We start from the raw sequence: 24,839 nt of genomic DNA on the forward strand, positions 1-24,839 counted from the left end.
TATTACTTCAAGTCCCACAGTACCTCAGCCATGAAGATGATGATGATGCAGGCACACACCCTCACAATGAAGCAGCTACAGGACCCGGTCTCTGGATTTGTCATCTTCAGATGAAAGAAAGAACACTTTTAGCAGTAGTGGAGTAGAAAGGCTCCCAGCAGAGTGTTTTTTGGAACTTCTTGCAGCTATGTGGTTTTGGCACCCTTTTCAAGACACCAGATTTAGAACAGTTGTCGCCTGAACGATTTGTCTAGCTTTCTCGGTCCAGCACTCTGGTGATTGGAGTGGTGGGTTGGGGGTCTCAAAGGAGTGGAATCTGCCTCTGGAGGACTGGAAGGAGGCCACTAAAGTTTGAGAGATGGGTTCTTCGGAAGTCAAACCAGGACCTACCCCACCCAGCACGGCAGAAGGGCCAAGAAAGAACATGCACACAAGAAATGATGAGAAAAGAATAGTGTCACAATTTTGGGTCAATGGTGACCCTCTGTGCATTACTGGGGCAGCGAACACAGCCTGCCAATAATAATCACACAAGTCGGTAAAACGGGTCCACTGCCACCAGCCATTCAGGTATGCGTGTCACTGTAACAGAAATGTTACAGGAGCAGTGAGCAGTGAGAAGAGGGATACAGTGGAACCCTTCAGTACTCCACATAAGGTGGGGTGTGCTGATCTCACAATATAACATGTACAGGTTAGAAATATCCCTTTACCCATGAACATGTGTTCTTACAAGGAGGATGGAGGACTGTAACAGAAAATGTTAAAACAGCGAGAAAGGGGATAGTATGTAACGTCTCAGTGCTCATCCTAAATTGGGGGTTGCTGATCTCAGTGGGAAATCTAGAAAGGGTCTAGAAACATAACCAGTATCCTTCTGCCCTTGGGAACATAAGGAAAATAAGGGAACCTAAAAACGGAAGCGCATGGGGATCCTCAGCAAACCTGCACAGAAAGTGCTGCATGCTGCAAAAGGATGGTTCCAGTACGCTTCTAAGGACTTCTTGGGGCAGGATCTTTGTGCAGGGCGTTTGGTTAATTTTTAATTTTATGCCAAATCACTTTCACCTTTCAGACCCCTAGCACTTTTTGCTGAGCTTGTGGATTCATTTTCTATGTTCCTGAGTGTGCAGGAACCTTTTTCTCCACTCACCCTTTCTTATTGTTATGCCTCTCCATGCTTTATTTTTGGAGTCATACTTTCCTATAACTTTTTAGGCATCCGTAATTTACTATCTGGTGACCAGCTTCCTCCGATTCTCTGGTGGCTCGGTCCCTGCTCTGAGTTTCGACTTGGAATGATGCAGGTCGCCAGCTTGTTGCCCAAGGTCCCTCCTCCTGCAGCTAATGCTCTCTATTACAAAGAGGGGTATTGCTGAAGCAGCGCCTTTTTGTTCTCGCCACGTGAATCAGCTGCTTGCCACCCTATTGCAATGTTCTTTGCGGCTGTCTTCTTCCATCAAGTCTGCAGGTCTATTTTTGGTGCTCGTCGTCACGAGGTGCCTAAGTGGTCCAGCTGCAGGGTGCCAGGAACAGTCTTTTGTACGCAGAACCGCCAATCTTGATCCCGAAAACTACCATTGGCCCAAAGTTCCCTGTGTCCCCTGCAACAGAACCAGTAATTTCATTAAGTGACCATAGTGAGTCTAAGAACCCTAGGGGTGGCTTCTAGTGGAATCTGAGTAAGGGGAGGCCGAGCTTGCATACCAGTTCCACCCCTCTTCTACCCCCCTCCCCCGCACCCCTCACCTACCCATCCTGTATGCACAGGAGTAAAGACCTCTCCCTTGCCTTTTCATACTCTGTGGCGTTCTGGACAAGTATCCCACTGGGGCTTCCCCTAGAGTGACGGGATTGGGAGAGGACCACTAATCTCTTGGGTTTACCTTTGTTTGTCACTACTAGAATTTTGTTTTGTAACCTGTATAGACCACAAAAGCATGGCCAGCATAGCTGTTTAGCTGGCATGTAATCAGCCAGAGCTCACAAAGGCGCACCAGTTTGGGTTTAGACCAGTGCAAATTGGCGCAGTCACCTAGAAATTCCACTCTTCAACCTGTGTGGGAGTGCCTTTGATTTTGGCAGTTTGTTTATTCACCCCTGACTGGCTGGCCATAAGAACCTTTTTCTGCTGGTTGGAGTGTGATTGGTGGGATGACTCGGGTGACGCCCTTGAGTGAATGCATTTATCAGTGGGAGACAGGATGCATTCCTATGACCCATTCCTAAACTCACCTTAATCTAAACTCACCTGTGATAATCTAAACTGGCTGATTAATTCAGCTTTGATACCTGTGGCAATTAGACAGCTATCAATACAGCGTTCTTTAGTGGATGAGCTTTATTCTTGTTTAGGGCCTCTGCTGTTTATCATATTGGAGTTTCTTCTCTGCAGACTCCACTCTGATGCACAGTAGCATTGGACTTTTAGGTTGGAACCCTTGTAAAGGTTTCAGGAAGTTCCCTACATTGTGTATTTTTTTTTTTGTGTTTTTTTTTTTGTTTTAGGGTTTCTTTTTATACTGCCACTTTTGTGGAGTTCAGATACCAACCTGTAGCGGATCTGCAGGGTGTACTCAAATGTTAGACCAACTGTCACCAACCGTTTGTGTTAATGTTGGACAGTTTTCCATAATTCAAACTGAGTATAGGAGACCCGGGGAATAGATGGAAGCAGGGATCTTGGTGTGTTTACCTGTAATGCCATATGATGGTGCAAGATGCCCTCATGGTAGAGAGTTTTCAGAAGCAATGTGTTCTTGTCATTTACAAAAAGGCATTTGACATGTTAGACGGCATGTATATATACTCTCAGATATTGCTTACACAATGCCTTCTTGCTAACCAACATTGTTATAGAACACATTTTTCCATGCAAGGGCTTTGAAATCTCGCAATGTTATGTTCTTTCCCAACGCTCGTATTTCATGCAATTGCTTGGTATTTTGTGTAGAGCTCGGCATCTTGCAAATATTATTCTGTACTTTTAGGAGGAATTAACAGAACTGAAGGAGCAGCTTGCACTTTATGAATCCGCTGCAAAGTTAGGGGTGTATCTGAATGGCACAGTTGGAGAAGCAGAAGTTGATCTGTCGGAATCCTATGTGGATTTGGGTATCCAAAATGTAAACTGGAAAAAATCAAGAGTTCACAGGTATTGTATTCTCTTCTATTAAAATCATCTTATTTTACACATCAGCACTTTTATCATAAACTGAATAATAGCATATCGCAGAGTGTAGCAGACGTGATGATATCAAAGACAAACCACATGCCTGAAATGTTTAAACTTGAATGAGTTAAAATATTTTGGGATACCAGTGTTGGCGCTTCTCGTCTTTGTCTCGAGTCTGTACTGGTATGGTTTGAGTGTTCAGTCGATGTCTGGGCTGTTAAGACTTCTTTTACCAACACATAATGCTTTATAGAAATGAGAATACACTTTGTTCTTTCTTCCAGACAAGCTTTCTTTAGCCTATTAGATTGTTGCAACAATGAAAATTCAGTTAGTTTTGGATGTTTCTCAGCATGCTGTACTTTGCACAAATGGCTCCCTATGGTATAATGTTTCCAAAATGTAGTATATTAGGCAGTTGATGGTTCATTTCTGGGCTGTGGCCTTTCTTCTCGGTGTATAATCAACCTGATCTGACTGGCTTCCATTGGCATTCCTTGAAAATTATATTTGAAAATGTTTTAAATTAACACAAATAAATGCATTTTTTGCAGAGCCCTTAGTTGCAATATGGTCATCAGGGACATTTAGACATTAACTGGGCCAGTGAGGAGGCAGCGGAAGCGGCAGGAGCCTGTCCCCATTGTTGTTGGATTGTCTGTGTGCTGAGCGCTCACCAAGGGGTATTGAGCCCTTAGATTGGCTAGCGCCAGCCGCCAGTCACAAGGTTGAGGGGTGCATTTAAGGAGGTACTACGACACGGAAAGTTGTTAGAGTTAAAACGTTGAGGTGTGAGGTGGAGGGAGCTTGATTGAGAACCCAATAGGAGGCTGTAGTGATGGACTCTGGCTGCGGTTGCAGGAGAGATGGTCTGCAGAGTGAATGTGCATGAGTGATCGTGAGAGGAGAGACTGGAGTAGTGGCAGTGAAAGGCAGTGGCAGAAGTGTGGTAGTGGAGAGGTATTTTTATGGAATTTCTGTAGGTTTCTATAGGTAGTCAGTTTTAGTGGAAGGAGAGGTGGTGGGAGTAGAATTGGAGAGGTAATGGGAGTGGAAAGGTGGTAGTAGCGGTAGGCTGAGATGGGAGGAGGGGGAGACAGTAGAAGGTGGGAGAGTCACATCTTCTGGCGGAGGTCGGAAGGCAGAGTGAAAGATTCGAACGCCAGAGATTTAAAGGGTAGAGAAGGAGGAAGAACAAAAGGGCGAGGTAAGACAGCGCATGATTGGTTCAGGTGACTCCAACAGGGTGAGTGCAAGGCACTGTTAACTAACTCCCAGTGGAACACCTAGCGAGGCTTGGAGAGGGACAGAGAGAAAGATCACAGGGAGTCAGCGTGCCGTGTTATCTGGGACCCCCCCCCCCCCCCCCACAGCATTAGCCAAAGACAGGAGGGGGGTTACTGAGTTCTAGTACTAACAGGATTAGAGATGCCTGGTGAGGGCGGGGGGAGAGGGGGAGAGAGTAAACATGACCCTAGAGCCAAGTGCCGAGCACCAGCTTGTAGAAATAACTGGCCCACACTGTAAATTGAGTACAGTGGTTACCCTTAACGGGTACGAAGGTCTGTGTTTTTTATTTTTTGTGTGATGCCCCATCACACTGTCCATGGTGAGCTATGACTGATTTCCGTCTTGAATTAATTACACCATTGCACTTTCCAAAACAACAAAATTAAATGAGATGCTTGTATATTAATGTTGAATTTCAAAGAGTTGTCTAATTTGTGATGTAGATAAAGGTTTTGTAAATGCTTTTTCGGTGGCACACACCTTAAGGGCTGTATATTTGTATCTACAGTTAGGTTATGTTTTGTTTTTCTAGCAATGTTTTGCGTATGAAAGACCCACCTGCAAATCTTACAAAAGATGAGATGATTATGGAGCTCAAAGCTGAACTTGGGCGTTCTCTGTCTAGCAATAAATTAAAAAGAAATCAAGTTTCCCAGTTACAGCTGAAACTCAAAGAGCATCAAGAGACAACAGAAGAGCTAAAGAATCTGTTGGAGAAAGCAGAACGGGCAGCTAGAGACTGTGAGGTTTGTGTTCTTAAAATTATTTTCTTAATAATCTAGTCTGTTAGAGTTTAGTATTTGTCGCTTTGAACACTGTTTTAGTAACATGGCTTCTGCTGAGATAGTCTTGGTCTCTGCTCAGGATGCCTTACGTGCTTCACCTGAACTCATGGTAGGAAGGTGTATTTAGCAAAAAGATTAACCCATATAGGGTACCCTCTTTGTGGTTCTAGTATTTCTCAGCATACCTGCCTACCTCCCAGCTGTGATGGTAATGTGTTGTGATGAGCAACAAGAACCAACATTGACCCCTCAAACCGAGGGTAACTTAAACAAGTCTGCACATTTGGAATGGGAAGCAAAAAGAGGGGTGTTTAAGAAGGGGAAATGGTCAATGAAGGGGGAATTAACTCTCATTTTAAGACTGAGGACAGAATTGGAAATTATGTGATACAGGCAATACAATGAAAACAATGTTACAAAGATAGTGCCTCGACACTGTCCCATGGCCAGGAAGGGGGACTCTGCAGCCTAGAAAAGCTGGCCAACCAGATCATTACTAAAGCCATGAGCTTACCTGGAGACGGTACAGGGAGCTGAACAGCGTCAACATGGCCATGTCTTGACCTAAACAGTGCAAGTTCTGAGCTTGGCCATGATAGAAATCAGCATGCATTCTATAAGATGCCTCCTAGCCTATAGTGGCTATATGACAACTCAAAGGGAGACCAACCCCTGTATGGATTTTATTAGGCTTAAGGTTTTTATTCTGCACCAGGGAACCATAATGAGGGATGGCTGAATGGACTGCACCAAGCTTTCTTCGAGGATTTGTATAGGCAGTTCATTCAGCAGGACCTCATAGGACATGAAGGGTTGCTATGTTAGCCAGCAAGATTAATTTTCGAAAGGGCAAGAGAACACCAAAGAAGACCTTTTTGACTACTGGTGCTCAGGAATCTGCACTCATGAATAGAGATCCCCCCCCCTGCTTCCTCCACCTCCCCCCACGCTAGGCCCAAGGATATATTTGATCTAGGAACAAAGAGTTTTAGCACTGTGCACATGGACTGGGTAGAGCCACAAGTGGCTGAGGCTTGATTTAGCTGGGCAACATGTGGCCTGTGTCCGTGCAGGACTCGAGGTCTATCTAAGTTGGCCACCAGACTTTTTAAAGACTTGGGTATTTACGGACCCGCTAAAGGAGGAGCAAAGCAGCAATGGAGTGTTGTCTAACTATTCAAAGATCCTAAAGATACAAAGTCAACAACTAGCCTGTCTGAGAGTGTGAGGATCCGGTTTACAGAAGCCAGTTAGGAATCCCACAAGTGGGGTGCAGGAGGATGAAGGGGTTGGAGAGGAGGTGGAAGTAGAGTCTGCAACAGCCAGTGAACTCAATAGCCATAGGCCAGTCTAGAGAGCTTCAAGGGTCTAACGTTATGCATCACCTTGAGAGGTGAACCATACTGTGGCATTGTCTAAGGAGAGGTCTTGGGAGCATAACTCAATTTATTTTATGTTGATTTATACCGTGCACCTCTACCATTTGCATGTGTTCCAGGCGCTCGCGTGGCTCTGTAAGAGAAGTGGGTCGTGAGGGGGATAGTATAGAATGTGTGCTGATCTGTTGATGCCTGCAGAACCAGGAGGAACTGGCATCTGTGCTTTATGGGTGTTAGGCAAGATTGTGTGCAGTACCCTTTGGGAGACTACATCATCCTTGTCCTCCTGGCAGTAGGTAGCCCAACCTTTGGTAGAAGTCTGTACTACACAGGTTGGTAGTGTGGCTGAGCAGCCAGGCTTATCTGAACGGGGGTCAATGTGAGCAGTAGGGCTTTTACAGAGATTCACTATGACAATGTATTCAAATAAACTTACCCTCAGGTTTCCTGATTAAACAATTATTAATTTAACAGTCAGTTATATAAGCCTTCTTCAGAAGGGAGAAAAATATGTAACACTTCCAAATATACTTCAAATCACACTCTTAGTTTCTCTAACCAGTTGATACCCGTTGGGGATGGCACACAGACACACCCTCGGGTGACTTAAATACCTAGGACACTGTGGACATTGATTTATCACTGATACATTTAGAACACTACTGAGTTTGGTGCAAAGGTTAGGTTGGGGACTAAAACAAAGGTTAACAAATAATTCATAAACCGGTAAGCACTTTTTTCAACCCTCCAATGCAAAGTAAATGAACCCTTTCCTGGGGGAAAGGTAAAGACACAGTCAGAGGTGAGAAGAGTGTCTCAGGGAGCCAGCACAGCCAATGTTAGTTGAGCAAAGTCTAAGGGAGCTGAACATCTTCTTTGCAAGTAAGTAAAAGTCTTTCACAATGTTTTTAGACAAAGTTTGTATAAATAAGATCACTTGAAGGGCCACATGCTAGAAGGCTTGTGAGGGGTAACGCTGCAAGCAACTCTGCAAGGTTAACCAAGACAGGTCTCAACTGAGAACAAGTAAGGCTACACCACAAGAGGCAAGTCCTCTTCAACTTCACAGTACATTTGGTTAGAAGAAATGGTTCCAACTGGCTTCTGTTCCTGTGTAGTTCTGCATATCCTGTTTTTCCTGGGCCTCAGTTGTGGGGACAAGAGGGAGGACTGGGGACACCTGCACTACAACTTGAAGGTCGGCAGCAACAATGGGCAAACTTCCATTCAGCAGCACTTTGCGGTTTCGGCTGTTCTTACGGTCCCACAGATACCACTGTGAACTTTCCTCTCATCTGGGGTCCAGCACTCTGTTGAGGTGGCTCAAGCTTGGTCAGACCTGCTTCAAGGGAGTCCAGGGAGCTTCCTGAAACACGGGTCCCACTTAAAAGCGATGCACTCGGTTTGGTGTTCCTCTCCTTGGCACTTTGGTTCCAGCAGCAGCAGCCTTGGAAGTACAGCCATCTCTGAGATGATGTCCAAACAAGTTCACTTTGGAGTTGATTGGTCTCACCAACTCAAGGGGAGTAGTCGTCCTTGCAGGGCTTCTCTAGTCGAGGCGAATTCAGAGCTTCAGCACAGCAGCAGGGCTTCACCGGGAAAACCAACGGTCCAGGAGTTGCATCGGGCTTCTCTTCCAAGTTCTTCTTTGGATTCCTTCATCCAGTGGTCGACTCTGGCTTCTAAGCCAAAAAAGCCTCACCTTTTTTATGCAGGTTTCTCCCATTCATTCCAGCCTTGCTGTCAATCACACAGCAGGGTGGCTGTCCGTGCTGGACAGCAAGCCGGCCAATCACCTTTTGGGTGCATTCCTGTAACCAAGGGGATTAGGTACAAGGAGATTTGGCACCTCCCTCATTTCCTGCCCCTGTCAGACCTACTGGAGCCAGAGGCGGACTTCACTTGTGAATCCCGCCAAAGACAAAGTGAACAAAGGGGACAAACCTGGTTTGGCGCAAAATAAATCTCCAAGAAGGATCTTTCCAGCAAGAAATGGCGAAAAAAGACGACCAGGGGCATTTTGACAAAATGGGCAACCATAGGTGCTTTACTGCAGCTGTGAACGCAGCCCTCTGTAAAAATACACAATGGTAGTAAAAGGTAAACCACTGCCACCAGCCATTAATTGTAGAAAGGGTAACATAAAAATGTTATGTGAGAAACTAGACAAAGCGGATACTAAGTAACCCCTCCAGCACTCTATGGTAAGATGGCGTGAGCTGCGTGTGGAAAGTTACAAATTGTAAGTAAAGTCAATTTCACTTCACTGCTCTTGGAAACAGTAGTGGGTTCTGTGAATTTTGGGGAAAACAATGCTCCGCTACGTTCCCCTGACTCTTCCAGTTAGGAAATCGCACATTTTTTGTAATGTTTCACAAAACAAGCAATACCACAAGCCAAAAACAGAGACATGGTACACAGGAGTTTTATGCTTACGGTCTAAACTGACGTACTTCGCATGTGTAAAAAGGAAAACTAATGTGGTGAGGAAGGGCAAACATACATTTTTTGAAAGAGCACAGGCAGACCTTTAGAAGGGTAGGTGACTTGTGCAAGTCTTTCGGCAGAGCAGATTTTCAGGAATTTTGCTCATGTGGACAATCTACAGATTTGGGTTTAGGGTGTCAAAGCCACCAAGGAAAACAGGGAACCCCATGCATTTCCGAAAAGAGCACACCCGTGGGAATCCAGAGGTCTGACTTGGCAAATCTGGCCAGAATGTATTAACCACAACCCCCAGCAACATTTGACTCTGCTCACCCACCAAAACACGCAGCCAGCAACACATGGCCTACCTTCCTGCGCTCCCACAGGTGTCCCGACGAAAACGGTACCTCACATGTTTGGGTGCACCTACATGGGCGCAAAGGGAAAAAGCAAACCCACAGGTAACCCCAAGCCTATCAGTAGAGCAGATTTTGCTCATGTGGACAACTACAGATTTGGGCCTAGGGTGTCGAAGCCACCAAGGAAAACGGGGAACCCCGTGCATTTCTGAAAAGACATCCTTGGGCACTCCCCTTTCCACTAAAAACATCCATGGTGGTTCAGTGGCCCCCCACACCCACCCAAAACAAGTTATGTTTTGCTTGTTTTTGTTTTGCCCCTTTCCTGTGCCCATCTGCCCCCAGGGTGGGCAACACGTACTGCCATATGCATTAGGGGACCATTCCAATGTTTTCTGGTATCCCCCCCATCCCAAATGGATGGGGGGCATCTCATGTACTACTCCCTAGGGGCAGATTGCGCTAGCAACATGGTGATTGCAAAGCCATTTAAAACATCTCAAACAAGACTCTACTCAGATCTAATAATGCCACTGGTAACCTCTACATCCAGAGCCAGATAATTACCCTTTCAAATGTAGTAATAATCAGCATTGGACCGATCCATTAAATCTGTTTGCTCTGTGGGGTTGATTTGAATTATTCTTTCATGTTATTTGTTGAATTTTCTATATTTTATATAGAGCTGTTATATAGCCTAAATTTGGCAGCAGCACAGTCTCTAAAGATCTTGGACACTGAACAAGTTGAGGTTTAACTGTGACAAAATCATATTAGACACCCCACCGCTGCCCATTGAGATTAGAAGATTCAAGCGACCAGGAATGCCCGCATACTGTGCAGTGTGGTTTTTTTCGAGGAAGTACATGGGGAGGGAGGGGGGGAGGGGAGGGGTGGGGGGGGATTTTACAGATTCCATCCACTTGCCCATAGTGCCTGTGAAACAGGGTTCCAAAGATGACCTGCACTGCCTTGAGCAGGGTTATTTTCCATCAACTCGATGGCTGCACCAAACATTGTAAACTGCCCTTTCCCCAATTACTATTACCTTTACACTGCAAATCGTAAACATGCCTCTGTTAGACACGAAACAGCTGTTGCTGGTGTCAGCAAAACCACCTGTCTATAATACTTCTTTTCCCTCTGCCATACGGTGGAAAAGGGAACAAGGTTAACCAAACACAGTTCCATTGCTTAGCAGCATGGAGCCCTTCTTCCCATTGTAAGGGATTTCAATCAGGCACACACCCAAGTCTTGCCTAGCATGTACTGCATACATGAAACCCTTATTTCATTTTTGTCTATAAGTTCAATATCCTGAATGATATACCACTCCTATCACACCACTGTCAAAATACCCCCCAGGTCACACTGAACCAGGAATCAGGCTAGTTTGCAAAGGTAAATATTTATTTAGTGAATATTCAATGACACATACGTTTCTATAGATATGTATATGGGGCAGCAATCACCCAAAGGGTGACAATACAATTCAGAAATACAAATCAAGCAATTTAATTTACTTATAAGGAGGCAAAATAGAAAACACAGGGAAAAAGAACAGTCTTGTTCTGCACACAGATGGCGTTTAGGTTGATGTTCCCCCTGCAAAGTTTTGTTTACATACAAATGAGGAATCCTACACCAATGTGAGTAATCAGCAGGCCTTCGAGAATGAAATACAATGTCTAGAGTTATAGGCAATCCTGCTTCCCACAAAGAGAGAGAACCTTATTTGGGCAAATGACATTTTGAAATGACAGGTGAAAATGGCTTTGTGAAAAATGACTAAAATGGAGACAAATTCTAAAGAAAGCAACACTAACCAGGTCCTAACATGCATGGGCTATAATATGAACCACAATATATACTTCAGATCAGGATGGGATGGAAAAAGCACTTTGAAATGGGGAAAAATACATGTGTAGTTTGGCTGAAATTGCAATTTTGCTGAAAACTTTTACAATGCGACATTGAATAAAAATGGGTCAAATGCACTGTTTTAGTTGTGGAGATAGCTAACGGTGTTGGGTATCAGTGGGAGTTGAAATTTTGTTTCTATCTTTAAAACTGGGGGAGTTATAGAGGTTTTAGTGAGAGGTGTTTTTCGAAAATAAAGATGTAAATTTGGACAAGGACTCAGTTTAAAACCAGGAAATATGGATTATGCTTTTACTCAAGACTAGACAATTCAAACTAGACAACCAGGTTGGGACGAAGTAAGCTCTGAGACTGATTCATGACTTCAGTAACAGATCCCTAGCGCCTTCCCCAGCGGAACCAGTCCAAACACTCGAAGTGGGATTTATAAATAAGAGTTACACAAAAAAATGACTATGAAAATTACGCTTTAGCAAATAGACAGGATAAGACTAAAAATTTTGACAGTGTTACTGGTTATGAAAGTAGTGATAGTTTAGAGATTAGGGTGGAACAAGATAAGGCAAGGTATACAGTGGTTCTCTAGCATCCTGTTAATTCTCACAATCCAATGGGATTTAAGCTTTTTGGACCGTCAAAGTTCTGGTCAATGGATCGGCTCCATCAGGGAAGGACATCAACCATAAGTGTACCCTACCCTCTTGATTCAGTCTAATTTAAAGTAAATTCTGGGGGAGCAAGCAAATGACAATTTCTTTTCGAGAGTGCTATAAATTGTCTCAATTCACTAAAGCTAACATTTGTCCTCGTCTTAGTGAAATTGAGCTGGTTGGAGGGAGAAAACAGTCCTGTGTTGACCTATAGTCATTGAAAGATTCAAAATCATAGATAAAGTACTCATTCGGAAAAGTAATTTAGTCCAAAACATTTGTACATTTTCTAATAACGGTATTGATTTCTTCAAGGTATAGATACACATCAAAGATCATTCAATTTCATGATTCATTGTGTGAAGTGATAGAAAAAACATGAATGAATTGTTTCAAAACATTAGAGCAACTTGACAAAGAAGGGTTAAAATTACAACAAGTGTGCTTCTAAATACAATCAAACGACAAACACGGGGAGAAAAAAAACACACAACAAAACTAGGGGGAAACTCAAACTTTAGCTGCCATCAGGGAAGGACAGCACATCAGCTAGGCCAGTCACCGAAACTGCACGGGATCTCAGGTCAGCGGAATCGGGAGTTCAGCAGGCAAGCATTTATGATAGCCAGCCAGATAGTTTCATGATGCTTCCCCTCACGACAGCGCTTCACTGAGTTGTGAGGATTAGTTGAGGATTGAGGCCTCGCTGAAAATGATTCAGCTACTACTTGGCCTGGTGGTTGGCATCTGGATCTCGAAGGATGTTGAAGGCTGGATGTTGAATGCTAGATCAGAATGCTTCGCTGGAAACAGAAGAGAATGTGTGTCCTATGTGTTGCCACATGTCCCTATTTATCCTGCCAAATGACATCACCAAATGGGTTTATGGCCAGCTTAACTAAACTTGCCTCTGGGAAATTGGATTGGATCAGAGCCTCATCTCCGCCTTGCATCCGGGTGATTGGATCAAAGACAGATTTCAGGTTTATGGCTTGATTTTTACAATACTTAGAAACCTCGCCTAGCCACTAGTATCAAAATCGAATTTTGTCCTAACTAAATATTTATACATTTGCAACCTCTACGAAAATCAGATACAAGGATTACATATTTTATGGAGTATCTGTTCATCAAAATCCCACAGCTGTGAGACCTTGTTTCGCCTTTCTGCAGCATTTTGTCCATTCGCCCTGAAAACATTCTCCAAAATGTCCACAAATATGTGCGTTTACCATAGGGATGTGTGTGCAAAGTTTATCAATTCTAGCATAAATACAGTTCCCATGCAACCACATATATTGCCATTCCTGTTCAGAATATGCTACACAGTTCCACCAACTTTTCAAATGTAGGGCTAAAAATCAGATTAACAAATCTGCCCGTTTTTATATTTTTCACCACTTCTGATAGCGAGTTATAAATCTCTAAAACATTTTAATTACATATTCTTTAGCAGCAAATGGTCAGCCTTTTGTCTGTCTCTGGAGGCAAGGAGCAGCCCCCACCTTTGGGATTTCCTTCTGCACGCCTAGTTTAAGACCCCTTCACACGTCCATTTCCTGGCCTGGGGAATCTGCCATGTTTCAGTCTCTGGTAGCAGACACAAGTCTGGCATACCCCACAATTATCACGTGTCAGTGACCATCTGCTGAGAGCAATGCCCTCCCCTTGGGTGGAAACCTGTTTTTCAACCCCTTGCAGGCCCAGCCAGCCTAGGTTAATTCTTAATTCCTTGACCTGAAATCAAAACGTGTTGCATCAGATAACATATGATTTACATTCTGGATTTAAACCTGTGGGATCCAAACACCTGAGATCCATGTTCCTCTCAGCAACAGTCCTTTTATATTTGCTAATCCGGCAGGCCTTTAGTTTAGACTACCTTAAAGTTTAATCAGGAGAGCCCATTTGACAGGGGCTGTCACTCACAGGTAGCCCAGTGTGGCTGCTCAAAGATTTTTTTGACAGGAGTGGTCATTCACAGGCAATCCACTTTTGCTGAGAAGGTGTTTTGCTCTTAACATTTCAGGACTTTATAATTCACAGTGCCTCATTAGATTAAATGGATTTTGGCACCAAGCATGATTGAGTGTTCGAAATTGTTATGTACAGGTATTTTGAAGTTTCAGCAGCCAAGTAAATGTCATTTACAGGCAAATTTTGGAGTTTCACTTTCAAAGCGCTGCTTCTTCCTCTGCACTCTGTTTACTTGTCATGGAGCCCACTGGCACTTTTTCTGCAGTGTGTGCTCTGTTCCATCACACATGCACCATGGGTGGCAGGTTGTGCCGCCATCTTTTTGTGTGTTACAAAACATGGTTTTGGAGGTTTTGGCGCGCACAAGGGTTTTTCCTCCATTTTACTGTTTCTCGCACAATAGAGTGAGACCGCATAGTATAGCAGAGTGGGTTAATACATCCCACAATTTCCCCCTCCCGACTTCGTTTTGACTTCCAGTCGAGGGGGAGTCTGGCAAGTGGATGTTCTTTTTTGTCTATGTGGAAAAATTCAGTTGCCTCTCCCGTCAGCGATTGAGGCGACACGCTCTCCACGCCGGTTCGGGTTGGGATGGGACCATGCTCCGGATTCCTGGGTTTTTTCCTACCAGTCCCTGCGTGGTCCTCCTTGGTGATTCTTGGGATTTAGTGCCAATACTAGAAAACAGAACATAACACTGTTATGAACATTTTGCCACTACTGTACCCACATATCTTCGGGGGATCTCAGCAGTGGGAACGACACTTGCGTTCCCTAACAATTGGCAATATCCACTGCCTATATTGAGTGATAATTTACCCATTTTCTCAACTGTAATCCATGAATATTTAGTAATTTTCTAGAGGTCCGGATTTTCCCCCTTTGGGTTTCCGGTTAGCTCTTCTATCTGCTGCAAAGTATGCCTGGGGTGTTTATGTGAACCCACTTGTATTCCCCCTCTGTCAAACTGCCCTTGGGGCTGCGGATTCTGTAGGCGACTGGTGAGATTCTGTCCACAATTTCAAAAGGACCCTGCTAACTTGGGAGGAATTTGCGCTCTTTAGCTTGGTTCTGTTGGAAATTGGACAAGTAGACCCGGTCTCCTACTTGATATTCCTTTTTAGTTGTCTTAAGGTCATAGTGGGTCTTCATACTGTCTGCAAATCTTTCTAGATTCCGCTGAGCATATGCAAAAGCTTGTTGAAGGTGTTTTTTCAGATTTTCCACATACTCATGAGTTGTGGAGGCATTTATCAAGGTCTGCTCTTGGGTTCTGTAGAGCAGATGCTGGGGTAGCACCATCCTTCATCCAGTCATCAGCTCAATTGGAGACACTTTTGTTGCAGAAGAAAGGGTATATATGATGGCCATTAGGACAAGGGGTAATTGAATGTCCCAACTTGGCCCAGAATCTGCCACAAACTTTTGTAATATGCTCACAATAGTTTTATTGTACCTCTCAACTCCACCACTAGAGGACAGCCGGGAGGAAATGTATAGTTTCCTATTTACCCCAGGTATCTCCCACTTCTTTGTCATCACTTCGCTAGTGAAGTGGCTACCTCGGTCTGAATCCTTTGGGGTAGACCAAAACGCGAGACGATGTGATTGATCATCGGGGCAGCTGCTGTTTCTGCCTTGCAATTTGGGTCCGGGAGACATTCACCCATTTAGTAAACAAGCATGTTACAGTGAACATGTACTTGTTCCCCCTAGAGGAGCGAATCACAGGCCTGATAAAAACGACTTGCAAATCTGACCAAGGCAGTGTCATCCCCCTCTTTTGAACAGGAGCACGGTGTGTGAGTGATGGCTGAAATTGTCGACACACAAGACCCCCCCTTCAAGTATTGGTCGAGGTGCTGCCCCATGTGTGGCCAGTATGCAACTTCTCCTAAGATTTCTAATGTCGTATGAAGCCCCCGATGACTGGCTGTGGCCGCATCATGGGCGTGACTTGGCATCAGGCTTCGGAATGAGGTAGGGACCACCCAATGGTCACGGCCAGATGTGGATCTCCTCACCAACAAACCGTCTTGGATACTGAACATTTTTGGACATTTCATCAACACTCTGAGGTACTCTTTCCCAATGCAATCGGTATCCGTCAGGGAAAAGGGCTCATGGTCCTCAATGTGTAGATGGAACTTACCAATTATTGGATCCCCTTTTTGAGCCGTAATCAAATCAGCATCTGGGGTCTCCTTACTCCATTGGGCAATTGAGAGTTAATTGTGAGCATTTGTCTGGGACCTAGTGATAGCAGTGACCTGGATTTCCCCCAACAGGGACTGGATCTCAAGTAGATCCCCTTGGATGGCTCCGGTTTTGGCCAGCTGATCAGCTAAGTAATTTCCAGTTTTGTCTGGTCCCTCTACTTTAGAATGACCATTAATCTTTTTCCAGTAGATGGTCAACCCATTCGAGGTAACCAGATTATCAATATTCTGTATTAATTTTCCACGTGTTAGTGGTTTATTGTTGGCACATAGCATGCCTCTAGTTTTCCAATTAACCAGGTGCTCCACAAACCCGTTCCGTACATAATCTGAATCAGTGATTATGACCAGGTCGTGGAGTTTGTGTTGGACAGCAGTGAGGATGGCTTGATGCACAGCCATCAGCTCTGCCACTTGACTACTACGGGGACTGACTTTGTACCCAGCGGAAGGTTCTGGGGCATCATTGACCCATGTATTCCCCACGCTGGCCACAAGTTCCTTTTTCCCGTTGTCAACATGGTAGGAGCACCCATCCACATAGACAGTGGGCATTCCCTCACACTTGTCTTTTTCATAGACCTTGTGTGGGGAATTAAGGTATGCCTCCATGTTGTCCTTGATTTTAAGACTTTCGTCCTCGACCGTTTTCTCTGGCACAATCAAGCAAGTTAGCCAGACCTTGCGCGAGGGGACTCTTCTTGTTTTGGCCATATCTGACCTCCATAAGAAAGCCTTGCATTGACAGAATCCAGGAAGTAATTTGGGAATTGCTCACATTTCCGGCCCAGATTCTGTCACTTTGAAGATATTGCAGAGGCTGATGTAGAGTCTCCACTATGATGTGGTCCCTCTGGATAAACGGGTGTTAATTCTTCAATGTCCACACTGTTGCCAGGAGTGCCTTCTCAGTCGTTGAATTTTTCCTCCACAGAGGATAAAGTCTTACTTGCATAGAAGATGACTTTATTGACATTGACATGCATTTGATATAATACTACAGTCAAGCAGGTATTTGAGAACCCTGTCTCCAAGAGGAACTCGTTTTTGACAGGGTAAGCTAGGCAAGGCGCTTGTGAGAGGCTTCTTTTGAGTTGCCTTACTGCCTCGGCTTGTTCTGGACCCTGCTCCAAGTTGACCCCCCCCTTCAACAGATGGATCAGGGGTCTTGTGATCTCTGTGTAATCCTCAATTAACTTTCTACTGCAATTAGTCAGTCCAAGGACGCTCCTTAGCTCCCGCAGAGTTGTGGGGTCATTTAGTTTCTGGAGTGCTTCTACTTTCTTTTCCTGGGGACAGAGGCCCTCGGGCGTTCTCATGCCCCAAGAAGTTGACACGGGTCCTGCACCACTGTGCCTTTTGGAAAGAGTTTTTCGCCAGCAGCCCTCAACTGTGTCAGAACATAACGAATCTCCGCTATTTGTTCCTCCACAGTTCAGCTTTTGATTAGAACATCTACTTAGGCCAGGTTACCCCTTTCACCCAAGTCGGGCATGGCCTTATGCAAAAATATATTCAATTCTTTGCTGGAGTTGATGTATTCAAAGGGAGTATGGGTCCAAGTGTACTGCTGCCCCCAGAAGGTAAAGGCCAGCTTGTATTGGTCCTCCCTACTGACAGGTACAGTCCAGTACCCATTGGTCAGGTCAATGACCGTGTATACCTTTGACCCCTGGATCTGGGCCAGCCCTTGGTCAATGTAGGGAAGAGGCCATCGGGAAATGTGGACCTGTTTGTTTAGCTCCATTAGGTCAGCACAGAGTCTCCACTGGCCGTTTGATTTCAAAATCCCCAGCACCGGATTATTGAAGATGCTGTGGACTGGACAAATTATCCCACGGGACTCTAGGTTCTTAATTATTTCTGTAAGGGACTCCATGAATGCGAGAGGTAAGCAATATTGCTTCACAAACACTGGAGTCATGCCAGGGTCTGCGGGAATTGTTGTGTGGATGTCGGTGCAACCACAGTCATATGAGTCCACCGCAAAGAGATCTTGAAAATCTAAGAGAACTTGTTTCAACCTTTGCTTTTGCTCCAGAGTCTCACATGCATCAGCTAGGTTGACTCTCTTTTCAACCATCTGCCTGAAGCCCGGAACAACTTCTGGTTTGACCATATCATCGGCCTCCTCCAGCTAGGTGGAGAAGTCCCTGGTTAAAGTACTGACTTGGACTGATGGCTTCAGATGGAGAACGCATTCCTGGTGGACTTGAAAGATCACCTCATCCCTCCTGAAGTTACAGGTCACCTCCTCCTTACCATAAGGGCAGGAAGAGTAGACCAGGAAATCCCTGCCCCCCCATGCCGGGTGCAGATCCTGTCTGGTGTTGTCATTGTCGCTATCGCTGTCAAAACAGTCATTGGGGATTGGTCCTACCAGTTCATTACTGAAATGTGTGGAAAAATGTCGGTCATCAACCGCCATTCCAATAATGGTGCCTGCGTCCAGAGTGATACTCCTAAGGTCGCTGTTATCCACCACTATTGGAATGGTGTTCTGTTCTGTATTGACTAGTGATGTTGGGTTTAGCCCCAACCCTTGCTGTTGGAAATGGGCATTGAGGTGAACATATGCGTCAGGATTTTTCAATTTCTGTCCTCTTTTAATTTTTACTTCTAGTGTGAATTGTCTGGTCCGTTCTGGGATGGTGACTTCCTCTCCCATCTGAATTTCAACTGCATATGGCAGCAATTGAGCTGACCGAAATGCTTTCTCTGGGTTATCAAAGTCCATGGAATTACCCGCTAATCGGGACCAGGCTTTGAAGTTTATTAGGTCCAAACTCATGGCAAAGCGATTGAGAATGTCACTGCCTAAATAAAATGCAGCAGGGACATCTCGCACGACCCAACAATTATGAACTATGCTCTTGTTGCCTATGGAAATTTTGAGCATACACCTGCTAGGCAGGAGATGTTTGGAATTGGGGGTTTCCAGGTCCATTTCCCATTTGTCTAACAATTTAAATGTGGGAATGGCTGGATCTTTTGGGAGTTTTCGGAACATGGCCTCGCTGATGAAGCTCTTGCCGTTGTTCACGCACACTCTGGTGAGAACAGAGTCCCCTCCCAACCCCCATTTAACTGAATGGGGATGAACAACTGTTCTCCAATTTTTTTAATGTCAGCCAAGCTTTGAGCTGGTTTCTTATTTTGGACTATAGGCATAGGATTTTCTGATTGTGAATTTGTATAGAATTTCAGAGTAGTCCCTTCCAGTGTGAAATGCAACGAGACTGGAAGGGAGGTTGATTTTCAGAAATAGAGACGACTTCCCATCACCAGTTTGTTGTCCTACTGCAATTACTGTCACGTCAGGGGTTTGGTTGTTTTAAAAATGGAATTCAATTTGGTCAGGATTTTGTTCAACCATGTGGCATGTGCCATTTAAACTAACATGATTGACACTTCGTTTTAATTTTATTGGTCGGTTAGTCTGGGTCCTGAGGACCTTGTTTACACAATCGATGAGGGGAGACACTCTATGCAGGATGTCATTCCCTAGTAAACATGGTGTGCCCTCTGGAGTCACAACTATGACCAGGTGTTTCACCTTGTGTCACCCAATTTTAATGTCTAAATCTGCCGTCCCCTCGACAGGAATTTCATTCCCATCGAAGTTCTGAAGTTGTCCAGGAAGAAGGGTGAGAGGGATCTGGTATCTCTCCCCCCCCCCCTTCCTGAATTCAGCCGATCAAAGGCCATTTTTGACAAAGGGTGGCTTGGGATCCAGTGTCTACCAGTGCCAAAAATGTACATTATTTGAACCGGGGCATAAAATCTTCCCTACTTCTCCTTAAGGGGGCAAAGATAATGCGCATTTTGGGCCAATTGGTGGGTTAATTTCTTTACTCTTGCTTCTGACAGAGGGGTAGTTTGGGCAGGATTTTGTTTGGGAGCTTGGGACCCTGTAAGAAAAAGGTGACAGTTGGATATTGGGGAAGTTTTGGACTCCCCTAGTTCTGATTCTGGCCTGCCCCCCCACTCCCCCTTTGGAGGCAGTCACCAGAATTGGTTTGGGCAAGGTGATTTTCTGGCTTGTCATTTTGGTGTTCAATGATGGGCGGTTTCAACTCAGTCCCCACATCTACCCAGTCTTGATTAGGATCCCTTGGGACCCACTTTTCTTTGGGAGGAGTTCCCCCATCCCTGAAGGAGAAGATCCTTTTCCCAGAATCCTCTGAGGACCCCTCTCCTTATATTTGGAAGATTCTAACCTCTTCCACAAAATGGGTCTTTTTAGGCCCCTTATTCCTCCTACCCGCCCTCTGTTCCTTAGGTTTCAGACTTTCGAGGGCAGGGGTTTTTGTTTCCGGTTCCTGGTTTTCCAGGGGCTTTTCACAATTGGGAAAGGAAGCTTCCTCTAAGGCTTTAGATCCCCTTCCCCCTGTGCCTCCTCCCTGGGAAACGGTGGGTTGTCGGGGTTCTCTCCCCGTCATTGTTCTGGAGTACCAGACCCTTGATTTCAGGGGTTCTGATTCGCCATGTTCATCAGAGGCTTCTGCTGAGCCCTCAACATGCGACCCAGATCCTGTGACAAGTTCTGGACTTGGCACTCCAGTTGGGACACCCGCTTTGGCTGGTACGGGGTTCTCTGATCCATCCTAGGTTGATCACGGGAAGGGTAACTGTCCCTTCTCCCATAATACCCTTGGTTGGGATAGTTTGGGTACCCCTCCACTCTTTGCCTCCCTTCTCCCGGATTGGGCTGTCTGGGCTCAGGAAAGTGGGGAAAGAAAGAAGGGTTGTTTTGGGGGTTGATGTTTGGCAGGTACTGGGGGAAAGAAGCTTAACCCGGCATTTGGGGAATTACTGCCCTCCTGGGGAAAGTTAGGAGGGAAGTTTCCTGGGTTGGCAGCTACCTGGTTGGACCCCCCCCATCCCCCCTTGGGCTGGGGGGAGTCCACACATAGCCCAGGATGGGCCTGTTGCCCTTGTAATGGGGGCTGATATAGTTAGGGGAGTTGAGGGTCCCATTTGTGGGGTTACCTCCCTGACTACCTGTTGTCATGATGCCCGCTCCCGGGGAGCCGGTTCAAGCCCTGCGTCCCCGAAAGCGGACATCCAGTCCCCAAGGAAGGACCCAGCAACCCCATATAGAGGCCCTTTGGACAGTGTCCTGGCGCCTATGGCGCCAGGCTCATAAAAGACATCAGTCCTGGCGCCATAGGCGCCAGGCTCATTATGGATGTGCTTGGGTGCACTTACTTGATGCAGACCATGCTGCAGGATCCCGGCCTCCTTGAGGCCTGAAAGGAACTACTTTACCTGTGGGACTAATTTACCATCCGGGCGTGGTCGGGGAAGGATACATACCTGATTGGAGGAAGGATACATACCTGGAACTTCTTCCAAGGCTATTTAAACCCCACCCGAACAGCCACACGTGCTTCGTGTTGTTCTGCATCTAGCAGCTGGACGCTCACCGTGTCTGCTCCTGCATCCTGTCTCCTGCCACGCCTGCCAGCATCCTGGATCACCTGCAAAGGAAGAGAAGAAGAGAACAGAAGAAGGAAAAGTCCTTACCTGCTAAATCCGCATCCTGGAGACATCTCGCCGACAATCCTGAAAAGGAAGACTTTTATTTAAAAGATCATCGCGTCGATCGCTGCAGCGCCGCATTCCACTCACCTTTACTGGGCGCCTCCATGTTCAGCAGCGATCATCCGGATTCGCAGTCACGCCCCAGTGCCTAGGGAGAAAAAGACCAGAACTAAAGGTGAGAGAGAGAAGGGAATAAGGAAAGCTAAATCTCCATGTTAAGACTTACCTGTTGATTCATTCCCTCTTCATTTCGGGTCCGCGCCGCATCCTGGCATTTCCGGACCCCGGCCCCTAAGGGGAAAAAAGACATCAGCGTTAATGAGCGAATGAAAAGACATTACCAAAAAACGCTCATTAAAGACTTAACTGATTTCTACAAGGATTTCACCTCTCATCTCGGGTCGGTGCCTGTTCCCCGGCATTCCGTACCCCGGCCCCTATGGGGAAAAAGACACTAGCATTAGTACATTAATGCATGGACACAAGGGGAACCTCTTATCAAAAAACTTACCTGGAAGCCAAGCAAGTTTGGTTCTCACCAATCCGAAAATCCAGTGAAGTAACTGGATACCAACGCGCCCCTGCATCAGAAGCAGGATGGAGAGCTTGTCCTTCCAGACCCTAAGGTGAGACGCTACGAGGACTCACAGAAGGGTTTCGAGGATGGTGAGAGGGTAAAGTGGGAGGCTGATTGCATTACCCCGCAGACAGTTAATCCCCTATTTTCGCCTACAGAAGGATACTTCTGCGAGCCAGACAAGCCAGATTTGGGGGCCCGGTCCAGTCCGTCTTCCGAACCCTGCGCATCATCTTAGAAGAGGTCACAGCAGCGCGACCCAGGCCAGCGCCTCCGTGGGAGTCAGGTGAGCGTTACACCTGTTTGGGATTGGCCTGAGGGCCTTCTGGGTCTTTGGTTAGGAGGATTTTGTGCAGGAATATTTTTAGGCACTGACCCCCCCCCCTCCAGATCTAAAATGGGGGCAACCTTCACCTCTGCCACCTTAGCAGCAGCAGGGGTCTTAGTTGGTTTGGAGTTTTTATTTGTACTTTTATTCTCTACCGGTTTCTGCACTTCATAAATGCAAGTTGCCTGTTAAATGACCCAGACTAGTGATCTCTTCTCATGAAAGTCCCTCACCAGCTGGGTCATGATGTATTTAGGGAGTGCATGAAAGAAGGTATTAATGAACTCACTACTGTCTGTGCGCACCCTCCTGGTGGTCTGCGCAAAGCTTGTACAAATTCTTGTGGGGCCTGGTCTTCCCCACATTGCAGATTGTAGGCCACCTTGCGGGCCTCTTGAGGGTTCCTGTGTATGGAGAAATGCTTTAAGATGGCCGTCCCATAGGCGGACCATCTTTAGTAGTTCTGATCCTCCAGTCCCGCAGAGAAGCAGGAGTATTCAGGGGAAAATGTCCACTTAACACATTGAATGCAACTCTGGCTATCTTTCAGGTGTAAAGTATCCATCATTTGCTCATACAACTCAAGGTGCTCCCAAACTGAATATTTGGCATTTTTATGATAGGGAGTTATGACACTCCTAATGGCCTAGATTTGATTCAGGGGGATCTTTCAGTAGGGCCCTCTTAATTTTGTTGGCCTTGTTAGTCTTAGTCACCCTTGTCCACTCATCCTCTGACTCAGAGGCACTGCTACAGGAGGTGGCTATCTGATCCTCTAGGCGCTCCCTAATTCTGCGAGCTTGGGAATGGCTTGCAGAATGTGGGGGCTTAGTCTCTTGAGACCTGTGGCGCTCAGAAGAGTCTTCTGGCTCTCCCTTGCTCCCAGGATTGGCTGAGTACCCCCCGCCAACACCGCCCTAGCTGGGAAGAGGTTTTTAAGATACTCTTGGTGGGTCTAGTTTCATGGAGTTCCCCACCAAATTTGACAGACTGATCCCTTGGTAGGTGATATTTTTGAGGATCCAATTCTCTGATTCTCCCCTCACTGGAGTCTTCCTGATCAGAGAGGCTAGCCCTAACATTTGGGAATCTGTACAAGAACGCCCGCCCGTACATTTCTGGGAGGCGCTGATCTGTCAGTCCCATATTTCCCATTCTGCAGAAGTCTACCATCCCCGTGGCCCTTGGCTCATATGAGCCAGTGGACATGAGGGTGGCAGAGTCCATGGAACTGTAGGGATTAAAGTCCCTGATGACAGGGGTCCTGAGATTATGCTGAGGGGTTTCTCTGCCCCTTCTTCCTCATCTCTTTCAGCCCTTATTCCCTGGTTACATGCAAAAATCTGACCCTTTTTGCTCCTCTATTAAGGCCTTAGTGGTCTCAATGGTTTGCTCCTGCACGGCTATCTGTTTGTGGAGCCCGTCATTCTTTTCACAAAGAGCCTCATTGTCTCTCTGTGCTTCCTGCCTGTATTGGGAATACTGGCCCAAGTTTTGCTGCAGGAGACTCACCTCCTTAGTTTGGTCCTTATTGGTCTGAGTTTTATTTGTCAGAGCATCCTCCACCCGCCTGGTGTGCTCTAGTAGCTTTTCATATTCAGTTTTAATTTCACTAAACTCCTGAAGATCCAGCTTTCTTTCCTCAACTTAGTTTTTAATTGGCTGATTTCCTGGCCTAAGGCATCCCTGACCTGAGTTAGAGTGCCCCTCTGTGCAGCCAGGTTGTCCCTCTGTTTTTTAAATGCACTAGATTTCTGGCGCTCCTCATCAAATTCTTCTTGGGAGTGGATGTCTTTAATAATTATATTATTTTCCTCTTTCAAGGATTCTAGGCGGTTTTGTAAGGTGACTATCTGTTCTGCACAGACTCTATTATAATTCAATTGATGCTCCAGTTTCTTATTGACTCTGTTGTAAAGAGTCAACTCTTTCCTGTTACTCATCTTGCAGTGTCTGTAATTTGAGATCTTGTTCTACGTTCTCTTGCTGCAAGAGAGCCAGACCTTCCTTCAATTTGGTAAAATACTGCCGAGCCTCTGTTACTGATTCTTTACTTTCTTGGAGCCTTTGCTCTGCAGAGTACAGATTAATCTGGATTTTCTGCAGTGCTTCCCCTTGCCTCTTTGCCAAATCTATATTGTCTGCATGCTTTTCCTGTATGATTCCTAAGTGGAGGTACAGGTAGGCCGCTATTTTGGCAATTTTACACTGATCCTTTTATTTTTGGGGCCATGTACATTTCGAT

At 45.7% G+C, this 24,839-nt stretch overlaps 1 protein-coding gene across 3 annotated transcripts in view; it reads left to right on the forward strand.

Annotated features, from left to right (window-relative positions):
- Positions 1-24,839, forward strand: part of CEP152 (centrosomal protein 152) — a 475,089-nt gene that overhangs the window by 148,306 nt on the left and 301,944 nt on the right. For all 3 annotated transcript variants that reach the window (XM_069624789.1, XM_069624790.1, XM_069624791.1), the window contains 2 exons: positions 2,991-3,154; positions 4,998-5,211. In XM_069624789.1, coding sequence (XP_069480890.1) covers positions 2,991-3,154; positions 4,998-5,211 — 378 coding nt within the window. The remainder of the gene's footprint in view (positions 1-2,990; positions 3,155-4,997; positions 5,212-24,839) is intronic.

Source organism: Ambystoma mexicanum, chromosome 11 (assembly GCF_040938575.1).
Source record: "Ambystoma mexicanum isolate Mex_15411 chromosome 11, UKY_AmexF1_1, whole genome shotgun sequence".
NCBI lineage: Eukaryota > Metazoa > Chordata > Amphibia > Caudata > Ambystomatidae > Ambystoma > Ambystoma mexicanum.